General features: G+C 41.4%; 1 protein-coding gene across 7 annotated transcripts in view; it reads left to right on the top strand.

The window, feature by feature from the left end:
• LRBA (LPS responsive beige-like anchor protein) overlaps nt 1–16578 on the top strand; it is a 559238-nt gene that overhangs the window by 177630 nt on the left and 365030 nt on the right. For all 7 annotated transcript variants that reach the window (XM_075930022.1, XM_075930023.1, XM_075930019.1 and 4 more), the window contains one exon: nt 6689–6753. In XM_075930022.1, coding sequence (XP_075786137.1) covers nt 6689–6753 — 65 coding nt within the window. The remainder of the gene's footprint in view (nt 1–6688; nt 6754–16578) is intronic.

Genomic DNA, 16578 nt, shown 5'->3' with positions numbered 1-16578 from the left:
CTCCAGCCAGCAATAAGAGCTCACCTGGTAACTCTCCCTATACCTCTGCTGGGAGCCTGAAACACATGGCTGCATCTTCCCAGCCCGGCTGAGGGCTTGGGGAACCCGGCGCTGCATGGGCAGTTGGGGAGCCCAGAACACCATGGGAGCCACGCTGAGGCCCGGTATTTTTTTCCGTACCATAATTTGGCAAATGCTGCTCTACATCATGGGCTGAAGAGAAGGCAGTGTAGAAGATAGCAGTGCTAGCTCTGCCTGCTACAGGGCACCACATGCCACACGTATCCTCATGTCAGGGGTTTGTGGGTGGCTTCTGATACTTTTATTGCCTGGGTGGCACAAGGGAGCAGAGCATCTGCTCCTGAATACTGACCATTTAAAAAAATATTTCAGCCATCCAGCAGTGTTGAACACTGCAAGTCAGGCATTCTCACTTTTCCTAGATATCTTTTTGTGGTGCTTACTGAAAGTATCTAGTTTACAATGGTATTGATGTTAACAAATGGCTACTGGTATACCTTTTGAAAGAAAAAGTTTGTATAAATATAAAGGCCTCTCCTGTTGACCAGGTGAAAGTATTAGTGGGGTTGGCAAAGGGAATAGACCCCCATGACGGGGGAGAGTACCAGAGCTCAGGCTCCCAAGGCTAAATTACTAGACCTCAATTAAACAGGCTTGGGAGCCTGAGCTCTGGTACTCTCCCCCGTGAGTGTCAGCTGACAAAGCTCATATCACTAATTGCAGTGAACACATACCCAGAAAGACTGGCATATCGTACCCAGATCACCAGGATAGTGAAGTTGGTGAGTGCATTTGTTCTACAATATTCAACCTTCAGCAACTGTTTCTTGCAGGCATATTCCAGATATGGATAATAGTATAGCAGACACCTTTTCTCTTTTCCAGTTCGACTGATTTTGTGAGCTTGGCCTAGCATCAAACCCGAGCAGATGCCACTGGCTTTACGCAACCTTGGAATATGATGTAGTTGGTGGTATAGAGATTCTTGGCTCCAGGCATACAATAAATTGTTTTTTCAATTTAAGAATCTGAAATCCTGGTCACTTACACTGCCTACTATAGAGGACAGTAATTGCGCTACCCAGTCAAAGACTACCCAGCTGCTGGTGTCCCTTGATGATCCTGCAAGAGAAAGAGGTTTATTTCATGAGAAAAGAAGCTTCACCTATTATGGCGAATGCAGTAGGAGTGATCTGGGAACCTGCCTGGATTGCAGGGATGCAGCCAAGCAAATTGCTAACGTTTCCTTGTGGAGGATGTACTCCATAGGGAAGGCATCCAGTCAACAGATCAGTGGTCTGATAAAGGATTTAAAGGAGGTGCTGGATAAAGGAAGAGCATGGGTGAATGGGGCTGCCGATGCCTACGATTGATATATCAGGCAGTCAATCCCTCTGACCTGCATCACGTTCTCGTATCCCATATTGAGCCTCCTATGAGGGTGGTGGATGGTAAGGTTGAAGCCAGGGGTTGTCTGGGGGAACCTGGATGTAAATGAAGGGAGACTGGTGGAAGCTCCAGGTAATAATTTGAATAAGCATAGATTTGCCTGCATTGTATATTTTATCTGCTGGGTAGTTCCAGATATTTCTATAATAAAGTTGTGGCCTGAAAAAATCCAAATCAAGTGTCTCCTGTCCTTTTGGTATATCCAGACAACACCAGCTGATTTTGTTCATTGTGAGAGAAATAGTTCCCCTATTCTAATATTGCTGCGGGATGTGTAGCAGTATCAAAGTCCTTAATTAAATTACTATTGTTTAGAGAAGTCATAAAACAGCATATCAAGAAAAGTGATAGTATTTAAAAAACTACAGTGCATTTAGGTCACTTTTTGTATACTTATCAAAGAGCTTTATATCTCATTAAAAGACTAGTGAAATATTAATTATGAGGTAAGAAATTCTCTCATTAGACCATTTGAATAAAATGTAATGTCAGACCAGTTGGCTCTTGCCAATGCTTTTTAATATTTTCCTGGGAGCCAGTGCTTATGATGGTGTTTATTGCTTCTGTTTTTTTCTGTTTCACTGTACATTGTACACTGGCCAAGAGCATTAGAAATAGCTTTTGTCTGCTAAAAAGTAAACATTTACAGCCATAGGAAATGATAGTCAATTAAATACAGCTTAGAACAAATATGAAATTATTGACTTTGTTGATATCTTCTTACAGTCCTTCCTTTTCAAAGTGCTTAAATGTGTTGTATAGTTATTTAGTTGCATTAGTGGTTGAGTTTGAGCCTTTTAACATGTTTCTCATCAGTACCTTTGGGAGATGAATAACTAAGATCATGGTATAACAATGCAGGATGCATAGTGAACATAATTGTTGCAGAGGGTGTATATGCTGTGGTGAAATATTGAATTGATCATGAAAGATGATGACCATTAAGCTTCTCTTTCAACTATAAAAGCTCACTTTAGGGTGTGTTCAGCTGTGGTTTATGAAATTGTTTAGACTAACGCCTCCTTTGATAATTGTCTCTGATGTGGAGAAAAATTCTGAAAGATATCATGATAAATGCACTTTCTCTTCACTTTTGGCAACTTCCATCTTCACCAATTAAGTTTTAAAGCATTGCAGTGCAATTCAAGAAGAAAGCCATTGTTAGCGTGAAGAAACAGATGGACAATGTCTTACGCAGAAAATTATTTTTTAATTTGCTTGTTTTTCCTGGGCTTCATTAAAGTTTGTGGAGAATCCTACATGCCACATTGTCTGTTACACAATATTAAATATTTGCAGCTTAATCTAAGATGACAAAAAGTTTGTGTATTCATTACTAATATTTTATTGATAATATCAACAGCTCTTCAAAATGGCACTGTGTTAATAAAATTTACAGAAGAATGTAAAACCACCTAAGACCTTGATGAATTAGAACTATGAGCGTTCAGATTTCCCATGCCTCCCTCTCTCTGATAGCCTGAATTTTTTTTAAAAAATCTTGACTATTTTCTTGCTTTGGATCAGAGGCACAAAGAAACAATACTGAGCTATTGATTTTGTTGTGTAATCTTTGTGCTAGTGATTGTGAAAGAATTGAAAACTATATATGTGCTATTTTAATAAATGAAATGGAGAAGGAATGTGACTTTTTCACCTACTGACTTTAAATCAGGAAAAAAAAATCCTGTGCTTTGAAATATGCCCCTGCTTTAAAGAAGCCTTGCATTTTCACGTTTTCTGTCTGCCATTGCGTCAGTACTGATGAGATTAAAAGGATATTAATAGTGCTGAAGAGTAATGAATGTGATTTTTTTTTTAAAAGAACGTTGTGGATATGAAAGACTAATCATAAGTCTAGACATAAGAAAATCTAACCATACGCAAAAAATCATGGATGTTAAATGTGGAACAGACACATGAAATCCTGACATTGCTCTGCCATTTAAGAATTGTTTAGATATTGGACATCATCAAGAAAAAGGGCTGAAGTTATTGCAAGGGAAATGAAATCTTATGAGCTCTATGAACAGGAGCACAAAGTAGCAAATAAGATACAGGGCTGCTTGACTTTCATGGAAAAACAATGCCTATTGGGATGTGTGCTATTGTTCTTTAGGGCCCCATTGAACATAATATAAGTATATACTATACTAGAAGATATACAGGCAGTCCCCGGGTTACGTACAAGATAGGGACTGTAGGTTAGTTCTTAAGTTGAATCGGTATGTAAGTCGGAACTGGCGTCAGCCACTGCTGAAACTGATCAGTTTCAACCATGGCTGAATCTGGATGCCAGTTCTGACTTACATACAGATTCAACTTAAGAAACCCAGGCGTCCCCAAGTCAGCTGTTGCTGAAACTGATCAGCGGCTGATTCCAGGAAGCCTGGGGCAGAGCAACTCTGCCTCGGGCTTCCTGTAGTCAGCGGCTGGTCAGTTTCAGCAGCGGCTGACTTGCGGACGCCTGGGTCAGAGCAGCTGGGGTGCTGCTAGGTTGCTCCAGTAGCGGCTCCTCGGCACTACTGGAGCAACCCAGCAGCACCCCAGCTGCTCTGCCCCAGGCGTCCTAATTCAGCCGCTGCTGAAACTGACCAGCAGCGGCTGAATCAGGATGCCTGGGGCAGAGCAGCTGGGGTGCTGCCGGGTTGGTACGGAGCGGCGCTGCGGAACCAACCCGGCAGCCCCCAGCTGCTCTACCCCAGGGGTAGGCAAGAAAAGCCTGGTCTGCTGGGGGGGGGGCACTAGCTGCACCCCCCTCCAGCAGACCAGGGGGACAGGAGCAAAGCCGCGGAGCACTCCTGCAGCGGGACAGCCCAAGTGCGCCTGGGCTGTCCTGCTGCGGGCGTGTTCCAAGGCTTTGCTCCCCGTCTCCCTGCAGACCGGGGAGACGGAGAGCAAAGCCGCGGAGCACGCCCACAGCGGGACAGCCCAAGCGTGCCCGGACTGTCCCACTGCCGGCGTGCTCCAAGGCTTTGCTCCCCGTCTCCCTGCAGACCAGGGAGATGGGGAGCAAAGCCGCTGAGTACGCCCGCAGTGGGACAGCCCGGGCGTGCTTGGGCTGTCCCGCTGCTTGGGCTGTCTCGCTGCGGGCGTGCTCAGCGGCTTTGCTCCTGTCCCCCTGGTCTGCTGGGGGGGTCCAGCAAAGCCGCTAGACCCCCCTCCCCCAGCAGACCAGGGACACCAGAGCAAAGCCGCTGCCTGGGCGGCTTTGCTTGTTTGCCCAGGAGCAAAACTGACCAGGCGGCAGCTTTCCTCGGGTGTCCCTGGTCTGCTGGGGGGGTCCAGTGGCTTTGCTGGACCCGCCCAGCAGACCAGGGGGACAGGAGCAAAGCCGCCCAGGCTGCGGGAGTCCCGCTGCCTGGGCAGCTTTGCTCCGGGGCAAACGAGCAAAGCTGCCCAGGCAGCGGGACTCCCGCCACCTGGGTGGCTTTGCTCGGGTGTACCTGGTCTGTTGGGGGGGGTCCAGCAACTTTGCTGGACCCCCCCCCCAGCAGATTAGGGAGACCGGGAGAAGCTTTTCTTGCCCCGGAGGACACGGGTGGCGACCCGCCGCCCGTGAGCTCTGGGGTGAGAGAAGCCCCGTTCGTAAGTGCGGATCCGACGTAAGTTGGATCTGCATAAGTCGGGGACTGCCTGTATCTGGCATAGCTTGGGTCCTTAACTCAATTTTTGATTTTTGGAAAATAAAATGAAAATGTTCATGCTTCATTTGAATCATTGTTCTGGGATGGAACTTGGGATTAGGGAGGGGTTCAGTATGCAGGCTGCCCCAGGGAGAAAAGACTACCCAGGTCTCTCTCACCACAGAAGTTTGGGGCCAGGTGAGAAGCGCCTCTGCAGCTCCAGTGGACACAGCTCGAGGAGGGCTGCACGTCTCCCATGTGGGGCAGGTCCAAGTTAGTCTGCCCCCTGTGCTCCCCAGTCAGCACTTCTCCCTTACTTTCTGAATAAGGGGAACAGACAACAACGTTCCTGTATGAACTGGGGATGGGGGAGTTTCAGGCACCATCCTCCTTAAAGGGTGCCGGTGTATGGTGGGTAGTCTTGTCTCTGGGGCCTGGTGATTGTTTCTTTTTTGTATGGTTTTATGAGAAACAATCCCATTCCAAGCACATTCCATTTTCCTGAAACAAATAAACCTTTATGTTGCTTTAAGTTACGGTAAGAGGAAGCAATATACTGAATTTGGTGCACCTAGCTCTTACCATTTAGGAGGATATCTTGTGATGGACAGACAAATTTTCTCAAATACACAGTAGAAGGTAACATTCCTGCCACTGATGCTATGTCTACAATACAGCATATGATGGCATAACTTAGTTGGCTTGGGGGCATGTAAGGATAAATCCCCCGCCTCCTCCTGCCTAGTGACAGCTTTGTTGCCATGCGCACAGGTGTGCAAAGGACTATGTTTTTGGGAAAGCTTCTCATGTAAACATAGTTTCTGCTACTCATGAGGGCTGGAGTAGTTAAGCTGATGCGAGAGTTGTCTCCCATCAGCACAATCACACTACTGTAAACTTTCTACTGTAGTCATACCCTTAGAAAAATATTAGTGTGCAAAAATCTAGAAAGATAGCAGATATCCGTGATACAATATTTGATAACATGAAATATTTTTGGAAGGGAGGGAGTGATGTTTTACCTATGTTACACCTATTTGAAAAGATGGGCATCCGTGTTACAAGTTAACCAATATCTATGCAAAGTAATCCTTTTGACAATAAAGAAAATCATGGTATATTTGAAAAGATAGGACTTGAAAAGATGAAACTGACAGCAATGTAACCAACACATGGGGTATGTTCATGCATTGTTAGGATTTCCAGCCTTCCAGGATTGACCTGGAATCTTCAGGAATCACATATTAATTTTTAATTAAAGATTGTCATGTGATGAAATCTCCAGGAATAGATCCAACCAAAGCAGAGTACATCAATGAACTAGTGTAATTAGGAGGCTGGTTGAAAATAGATTGGGATGTACTATTAAAATAGGAAGATACCTGGACTGAAAAGAAACTTTTTGGCTAAGATCAAGTGTTTCTGTGTTTCTCCCTCTTCCCTCTACCTGGGCGATATCTTAACTTACTTTGACTTGATGCTATGGCTTTCTCAAATAATTATACTCTGATAATTCTGCTTAGCATGTCTGTTGTTTTTTCCACCTATTTTTACACAACTAAGTTCTTCAGCTTCTTTCTTGTATTTTACAGGAGTGGCAGAACTCAATACAGAAGAATGCAGGCCTAGCATTTATTGAACTTGTCAACGAAGGAAGGTAACTTCATTTTTTTAACTCATAATATTTGATGGCTCCCTGATCATAGCTTTCAGCATGTATATATATATATATATATATATATAGAGAGAGAGAGAGAGAGAGAGAGAGAGAGAGAGATTTTTTTGATCTGCAAATACTAGTATTTTTCTCAGTTTTATTATGCAAATCAGTTGTTCAGTTCTGCTTTCAGTCTGTATTTTTGAGTTTTACAAACATGTATTTGCATTCCTTATTACTCTTGGTAGTTTTAATATTAAAATATTGCACTTCACAGAATTTTAAGTTTCTTCCTGGAGTTTTTAAATAAGCATTCAGTTGCATGAGTGTCTTACGAATTTCCTTTCTTCTTTTCTCTGTGGACTCATATCACTGATACTATAATTTTTATTAGCAAATCCTTTGAGTGTGCATGTTTGGGTGGGGGAGTTGTCTCAGAATTGTAACTAACATTGTTAGTTTATTTCATGCTTAGTCCTTCTGTAACCCCAAGTACATTATACAATAGGACAGAAGTGCATAATATAAATGTATAAGAAAAGCTCTCTTAATATTACCAGTGAGGTTTAATGATGAATCAGTATCTATATAATATTGCTGAGATTTACTGAAAATGACAGATCAGTTGACAGGGGCATGATCTTTGACTTGAAGAGGCACTCATCAGAATTATCAATATTTCCTTCATTAAGAATTTGATTGTTAAAGGAGACCAAGAGTGACATTTACTTTTTTTGTTAAAAATCTTTAGTTAGTAACTGTGGAGCAATTATAATAAAAGGTATTTTTTATTTAAATAAAAGATTCCTGTCTCTTGATAACTGAAGAGAATGAGAAGCAATCATAGTAGAAAATTAATTTTGCAGCAGCAGGGCAGATACTGAGATGTGATGAAACAAACTGAATGAGAAACAGCTGAAGAAATTTTCTTTAAGCATGTCACCGAAATGTATCAGATGTGTCAAGTCTCATACAATAGGAAGTAATCCTTCAACTTCTTAGGAGTAGGGGAAATGTCTGTTGAAGATTTTTTTTTTAAATTGATAGAGATTCTCAAGTTGTACAAAAGTAATGACTCTCTTAATGAATTAGTTTACTTGGGTTTATGTCAAGGGAAACCATAATTCTGAGGTGGATAGGAACACTCTGCTACTAGTCTTGATCCCAAGGGCCAAAGAAAACTAACAAGGGTGTTCGGTTACAGTACTACAGTCCAGCCTGTAGTTGTTTATTATGCAGGTCTGACCTGCTTTGACCTGATTTATAGAGTACCTTCTATAAATATGGTCCTTGATTAATGTTTTATTGGCATAGATAATATCTAGATTCTTCACGCCTGAAAGCAACAATATAAGGTTCATCTGGGCAGGATGGGTGTTATTAACAATTCAATTACTGAGGCTGTACACTAAGTCACATTTACTTAGTAGATACTCAGCTCATCTAAATCAGGTTTTCAGAAGATATTCTTGCTATAAAGGTGTTAATTTAACCATTTTCTTTTAAAAACTATAAAACTATGTAAACAGATGGACCTTTCCTCCACTGTGCCCTCCCAAATGAATAACATTAATAATGTATGGTTTAGATTTGGCAAAACAGTCATGTTACACTCAAGAATAAATGATTCTTTGAAGACCAGGAAGTGTGGTTTTGTTCAGCAGAAAATGTCTTTGTCACTTCGTTCTATGGCTGACTCAAAGGACAGAGCTGTTTCATAAACTGGGAATCTGACCTTAATCGGGGGGGGGGGGGGGGGGGGCGCGGGGAGGAGTGCAGGTTGGGAGGGAAAGAAATTCCTAAAAATGCCCTGTAATCCTCCTTCCATGTTCCCTCAATTCCTACTCAGAGAATCCAGTTATTGCTGAATTGACCCTTGTTAACACTTGATGGCTTTTAAAATGATCATTAAAATTATCCTGTAATATTCTAGAACTCCTCTTTCCTCCTCCTCTAAATGTATTAATTATATATCATATCATTTAGACTGATTCTACCCCATCTACGTAGATTATATATTTTCCCAGTCATCTTAATGTTGCTAAAAATAAGAGCTAGAGACATTACTTTAATAAAATAAAGATTTAGATTCTCAACCACAATTGTTCAGCTAAATATGGAAATTACAGGAAGACTGTTACCTGGGCAATTGTGCAAGTGTAGTGCAATTTGAGGTCTGTGTGATCTCAGAGGTATAGCTGAGAATTCGTCAAAAAAAAACCTTTAATCTGGTGATGGGATGTGTGTGAGGAAAATAATCTACTTTGATTTTTAGATTCCTCGTTAAGTTCAAAGGTTAGAGATCAGAAAAAAAATCTTGTAAACTAAGAAAATTTCAATCTGGAAATTGATACAGAAATGTGTCCACATAATCCTTAGTTGGCTTCCTTGTTTGTTTATAAAAAGGAAGCTATTTAGCAGTCAGTTTGTTGTTAAATGTTGTAGGGCAGAGGTGGGGAATAACTTTTGATGGAGGACTACTCCAAGTTTTTGGAACATGGTCAAGGGCTGCACTCTTCCATGATATTAATGGAGGAGGTGCAGGATCTGGGATAGAGGTTGAGTGCAGAAAGAAGCTTGGGGTAAGGAATTGGGGTGTAGGAGGGCATGTGGGGTCTGGCGGAGAGTTTTGAGTTAAGGAAGCAGTTATGACCTGGAGCATGGGACTGGGGTGCAGGAAGGGTTACAGGGATTTGGGTTGTGACTTGGAGCAGTGGATTGGGGTGCAGGAGGAGGTGCAGGGGTTTGGGCTTTGATCTAAGGGTGGAGGGGGTTGTGACCTGGGGCAGGAGATTAGGGTGCAAGATCTGGGAAGGGTCTGGATTCAGGAGGGGGACAGAGGGTTTCGGTTATGTGGAGTGGCAAAAGCTTGGGGAGGAGTGAGGGTATGGGGTGCCAGAGGCAGGCTTGGGCTGTAAGACTTACTTGCATGACTCCTAGCCAGCAGGGTTCTTAGGCCCCTCCCTCCCTGCCTGATCTGCCCCTGCATAGGCTGCAGGGGCCATGTGCATCTGTGAATAACAGCCTGAGGGGAGTGGGAAGTGTTTCATGCTCTGCCTGTTCAAAGAGGCAGCTCCCATGGACCAGAAACTGGCTTGTGCTAGGAGCGAGGACAGTGCCTGAAGCCTCTCTCTCCTGTTCCCTCACAGCTGAGAAACACAGACGGCCCAGCTGTGGCTTATCTGAGTTGCATGCTGGGTAAGCAGGGCTGAGACCTGAAGCTTCCTGCTGCATACATGGGCTGGATCGGGTGGCTTGGCAGGCCCTGTTTTACCCGGGCTTGTTGTTAGGGATTCAATATGGTCATACATACAGGGTCATTATGTCACAATTTTCTTTTCTGAAAGCAAAAGCGCTTACTACATGTTAGGGAATTCCACATCTTTCCATATATCTAAAGTGATAATTTTGTTTACCGTATGTGAGCTTTTCCATTAATGTTTAAATTAGTATCTAGGGCTATATTGTAATAGAGCCCAGGATCCTTCTCAATAGGTGATCTTTCTCTAATTTCCAATAGTATTTTTAGGCTGGAGATTTGCTGTGTGTCTTAGGAAAAAAAATTGATTACTGAAATAATTTGAGCCAGTGAGATTCCACCCCACAGCACAGATAAAGATCAGCTGACAACTAGAGCTGGGCAAAATATTTCAAATGATTTTTTTTTTTTTTTTTGCAAAAATGCAGATTCAGGTTGATTGAAACATTTTATTATTTGTGGCATATTTGCTGTATTTAAAACGCTAAAATTTAGAAAATATTAATGTTTTGTTTCAATGTTTAATTGACATGGGAAATGGATCTTACACTTTTTTTTTTTGGTGGGGCTATTAAATACTTGCCTCAGTCCCAGTTGACTTCCTCATTTTTTAAGAAAAGCTCTACAACATGAATGTAGACCATATTGAACTAATTAAAAACTAGTTAACTTATATTGTAAAAAGTAATTGTAAATGGAAAAACATCATTCAGTGGCAGTGTTTCCAGTGGGTTTCCAGAAGGATTTACTCTTTTCCCAGTACAATTCAATATCTTTATCAATGATCTGGAAGAAAACATAAAATTATTACTGATAACATTTGCAGATGGTAGAAATTTTGGTGAAGTGGTAAATAATGGTGGGAAGAGGATAGTTACAAAGAGTCAACCATTGTGCATGGCAAGATGAAATTATTTAACATGCCTCCTTAATAGAGCCAAAGACAAGGCCCCAGTCACACTTTTAAGTTGGGTAACTGTATCCTGGAATTCAGTGACACTGAAAAGGATTTACAGATTGCTGTAGACAACAATCGGACATGAGCTACCAATGTAAGAGAGCAAACAAGATTCTTAGACAGGGAATATCAAGTGGGGAAAGGGTGATTATATTAGTACTGTGGATGGCATTAGAGAGACCACTCCGGGAATAATGTATCCAGTTGTGGTGTCCACACTTCAAAAAAGATGTTGGCAAATTGAAAAGATTTTAAAAACAAACAAAAATGCCTGAGAGATTTCAGATTTAGAAAGCTTACCTTGTGGTGAAAGAGCATTAGGTTACATCTACTCAGCAATATTATTTTGAAATAACTAGCATTATTTCGAAACAGCTTAGTCCGCATCTATGCAGCAGGCAGTTATTTTGAAATAGTGTTGAAATACTGTAAAGCTGGAGGACTTCTTACTCCAATTATCTTACTCTCATTGTATAGAGAGTAAGGGAAGTCAGAGGAAGTGTGCTCTATTTCAAAATAAGTGCTGTGTAGATGCTCCCAATTTCTAAATAAGCTACACAATTAATGTAGCTCAATTTTCATAGCTTATTTCGAGTTAAGACTTGCTGTGTAGCTGAACTGTTAGAGTATTCATCTGGCTAGTTATTCCAAGAAATTATCTGTTTTTTATAGTGGGCTGCTCCAAAACCTCGAACAAGTTGTCACATTAAGCTCCCAATGGTGGAAGCTGAAGCTATTCAAATTCAGGCAAGAAATAAACCAGAGTTTTAAAAAGTTGTTTAATAGCCACTGGAAGAACTAACCCAGGGATATGGTATGTTGACTCTCTTATAGACCAGTTACACACTATAAACTTCTATTGGTATAACTACATTGCTCAGAGGTGTGAAAAAACAACATCCTTTGAATCTTCAGTAAAACGCTACAGAGGCACAGTCAAGGGTGTGCACAAGAAGCTCATCAAGGGGGAGCGCTTTTATGCCAGACTGTATGTCTCTGGCAGGAGTGGGGAAGAAGCAAACTCCTCCCACTCCTGGGCTGCAGCAGGGAGATGAGAGTTCCTCATCCCTGGGGCTGTGGCTAGGAGAAGAAACTTGTGTCCAGAGCTGCATTTTCCCAGCTATAGCCACAGGGCTGAAGGAGTTGGTTCCATCCTTCCCAAGACATCCTCTAGGGGAGAGTTTTTCTCTTGTTCTCCCTGTCGCATCCCAGAAGCAAGAGGAATTCTGCTTCCCACACTGATTATTGGGGTGCCAGTGCCCCTGTTTGCCCCTCATTATGCAGGCTCCTTGGCACAGCTGAAGTCTTTCAACAAGATTAGATATTCCAAGTGGTATGCTATATCTCAAACAGAATTTATAGGCTTGGTGCAGAAATTACTGGTTGAGGTTTTTTGGTCTGTGTTATGCAGAAAATCAGACTAGATAGATGATCAGTGTTTCCTTCTGGTGTTTAAATCAGTTAAATATACTTACTGTTTTTAATAGGAAAATCTGTTTTCCCACTGGTAAATTGACTGTTGACTTAACTTAGCAGAAAATCTTTGCTCTCATGAAAATGTTTAAATATCTCTCTGCTGTGTGGTTACTTTAGTTTAGCTTGTAACTTTACACACTCTGAGATGAAAAATATACTACTTAGGGGATTAAGCTAATGTTAAAAGATTGAGAGTTGATTTTATAACAGTCTACGTAGCTGACAGGTAAAGCATTGATGTTTCTCTTGGAAAGTGGTAGGCTATTCTTGGAGAAAAACGTGGCATTCCACTAGTGTTAATACTGTTGTATCTAATGGAAAAGAAAAACTACAGCCAACATTTTCAACATTAAGTGTTTAGAAGTACAGCCTCTCCCCAAGTTATGAATGAGTTACGGACCAGACACTTGGTCGAAACTCGATCCGTTCGAAAGCGCGGGTTGCGTTCGTAACTCAGGGACCGCCTTTACGACGGCTCCATGGGAGCTTTGATCGTAAGTGTGAACGGTCATAACTCGACCATTCGCAACTCAGGGAGTGGCTGTAGACATTTAATGTGGACAGTAATACCACTTTTATTTCCATGAACAAATATCTTTTTAGGTGCCTAGCTTTTAGACACTTTGGTTATGTGTACACTGGGAAGCTTTGGCAACAAAAGTGCTGTGGACATGCAAAAGTAAAAACTGGTCAAACTGGTTTTTCTTCCTCCAATTGTCAACATTTCATGGCCAAGTTTGCTAGCTACCTGTTGACAGAGCAAAGCAATGTGGGTAAGCATTCAACAGTGCAGTGTTGTGGGAAGGCAGAGCTGATCCCTGCACTTCTTGGGATTCTCTGAGCTCTCCCACAGCTGTCTTAGCTGCTGGGAGCAGCATCGTGAGTATCTCTGTAAGCTCTCCATGCTGAGGAATGTCAAAGCAGCACAGCAGCCTCTTCAGCTTTCCCCCTGCAGCAGCAATCTGCCTGCTGCTGTGTTTCTAGCAGGGCAGATAGGGAGCATTCCAATGATTCGCTCTTTACGCTTGATCCCCAAACGGAGCAGCTCACTTAGCTGTCAGATACTTCTTGGAGCTCTGAAAGAGGAGGAGTACATGCCTGCAGGACAGCAGAGATCACAAAACTGAGCATAGCCATCAGGACAGGCATTTAGGGATACTGGCAGAAGCCCGTTCTCTTGACAAAACAAAAAGCAAAATCCACACTGTCTCTTTGTGGACAATAAAGGGAAGGAAAAGACAAAAGTCTCTAGCAGGCTGGAAGTCCTATGTTGACAAAAATGGGTCTTTTTCCCAACAGAAGTTTCTTTGTAGTGTGTATGCTTTCACTGTTTTGTCAACAAAAGGCAGTTTTTGGTGACAAAATATGCCAGGGTAGACAAGCTTTCTAAAAGCTTAGCCCAACCATTTAAAGACTGAAACAGCTGACTGGGAAAACCTTCTTGTTGAAGATGAGAACCATAGAAAAGACTAGGTCATGATAAGGTGTTTTAAGAAACAATATGAACATTGTTTGAGTTTAAAAAAAAAAAAAAAGACTATGCGGTGCATGTGAGACTTTTTGAAACCAAAATAAATTTTTTCCAGTTGATGCCTAGATTGCGTTCTCTGGAGAAGAGAGAATAAATGCATTTGTCACATGGTGCATCCCACTAAGTTGTTTCAGCTCATTAGAAAATAAATTCACTGAAGCTCAGAGAATTGATATAGTCAGTTTCATGAGGGCTTGTTTTATACTTGGAACTATAAAAAAATTAAGAAATTGTATTGAATTGCTTATTTATAAACTTTCTATCAGGCTAATCTAAAAAAAATCAATTTTGTGAAACTTAGCAAAGGTGGTTATGTTCATGATAAACCGGGACTGTCCCTTAGTTATTAACTTCACACTATTTTCGTTAATAAAATAGCATTCCATAACAAATGGATTTAAATAAATGCAATGTTATGTTACCTATAAATTTATGTTTAGAACACGATCAGATTAGTCAATTTTCAACTATTCTGGCACTTGAAACTTTAAACCAGTTTTCTGTGTTTATTATTTTATTAAATCACATTTTTATCTTACAAAACATTTTGATCTTGGGTCTGTACTTTGCTGCCTCTACATGTAGCTTCTTTCACTTGTCTATTTGACATTACTGTATTGCTTATTTTTTCTTGGATCAGCTATATTAACTCTGAATATTGTTAGTGCATTCTAGTAGAACTTCATCTACTTGGTCACTTAAGTGTCTCATTTGGTAACAAAAAAGAAAATCTATGTGGAAAATTGGTAAAGCAATTACTCACTGTATAGAGTGCCTTCTGAAACGGGACACAGATGGACCTTTAAAAGAATGACTTGCAGTTTTCTTTTTCCGATCAGGCTAAGAAAGAGTAGGGATGTTGACAAGTTAGACAAAGTTGTGTCTAGCATACAACTGCATTATATGTAATTTATTAATATATTGTCAGGATTTACAGTGATGTCAAAGGAACCTTTTGGGATCAACCACAAAGGTGCAGGTAGTGCATTTACAGACTCCTGGAAAAAGTCTCATTGGGATTGAGCCTGGAATTTGCTGTAGGGCTGATACTTAAAAGTCTGCACTCCTGGAAAAACTGAGGGGGACCATTAATATACCAGAAAAAAAAAACAATTAATGGGTCTGTAGCACCTTAAAGACTAGCCAGAAATACATAGATGTATCATGAGCGTTCGTGGGCACACACTCTTACTTAGGATGACAATTATGTTCAAGTTTTTTTTAGTTACAGACTAACATGGCTATCCCTCTGAGTCAATTAATGTACCAAGCCACTCTCCTCACCAATTAATATTAGCCATAGACCAGGGCAAGAGATGCTGAAATGGAATACTCCACCCATAGGAGAAGATTTCATCTCCTAAGAGGCATGCAGCAGACCATGCTTACCAGAATATGATTCATCCTTTATGTGGCTAACCCAATTGGACATAGAAGAGGGGAGGAATCCTAAGAAAATTACCCATAAAGCTTCTAAATCCATAAGGAAACCAGTAAGCTGTTATTCTCCTGTGTCTCCTACTTCCCCAGAGCTTCCTACTGGCCTTGGCCTTATTGGTTCCTTTGGGATATCAATAGATATGTCAGAAAATTAGTTTCATCAGCAGTCTCCAGAACAAGATCATCTTCCCCATGACCGCTATTGCAACTAGTTCAAGTCCGGATCCCAGGATGCAGACATCTACTGGAAGTAGAACAAGATCTCAGTGGGGGTGCTTTTCCACTATGAGTGTTCCCTCTAACATTTTCTATCCTTGGGTGGGTTCAATTTTATTTTGGATGGGTAAAAATTTCTTATGTGCAACACCAATATTAAGGTAGTGTGTGGATGTGCACCACCAATACAAACACACACACACACCTATAAATAAATTAATGTAAGCAGTCCATGTGTATAGAAGAAAATATATTAAAACAAGACACCTATGTCTAGTTGCTATGAGGTACCCTTAGAGTATGTCTACACTACCACCCTAGTTCGAACTAGGGTGGCTAATGTAGGCATTTGAAGTTGCAAATGAAGCCCTGGATTTAAATATCTCGGGCTTCATTTGCATCTTGCCAGGCGCCGCCGTTTTTAAATCCCTGTTAGTGCGGACTCTGTGCCCGCGGCTACACGCGGCACGGAGTAGGTAGTTCGAATTAGGCTCTCTAACTTACTACCGTTACTCCTCGAACTAGGGTGGCAGTGTAGACATACCCACAGTGAGTACAAAGGTAGGGAAATAGCCTTCTTCCACTTGAGGAAGAGTAGAAGCCCCTGACAAACTTAACATGTGGCTTCAGGGTTTGTAGACAGATGCATGTTTCAAAGAGCTTGCAAGTAAGATTTCATCGTACAAAACTAGCATCAAACCTAGTACTTGCTACTTCTGATTCATAAGTCAGAACTCTACCACACAACAAAGATCTTGCCTTAATGAAATGCAATTTACCATGTATTAATTAGTAACACAGGATTTTGAAAAATTAAGTTCAGAGTTTAGATATGTGCAACACTCCAAAAACATTGTTAAAAGAAACTTTTTCTTTCTTATTTAAGCCATTAATACAAACTTTGTTTGAAATGCTGTCATGCAAATGTCCTCCCAGTATGCACTC

This window comes from Pelodiscus sinensis, chromosome 5 (assembly GCF_049634645.1).
Source record: "Pelodiscus sinensis isolate JC-2024 chromosome 5, ASM4963464v1, whole genome shotgun sequence".
NCBI lineage: Eukaryota > Metazoa > Chordata > Testudines > Trionychidae > Pelodiscus > Pelodiscus sinensis.
This window is presented reverse-complemented; position numbering and strand designations above follow the sequence as displayed.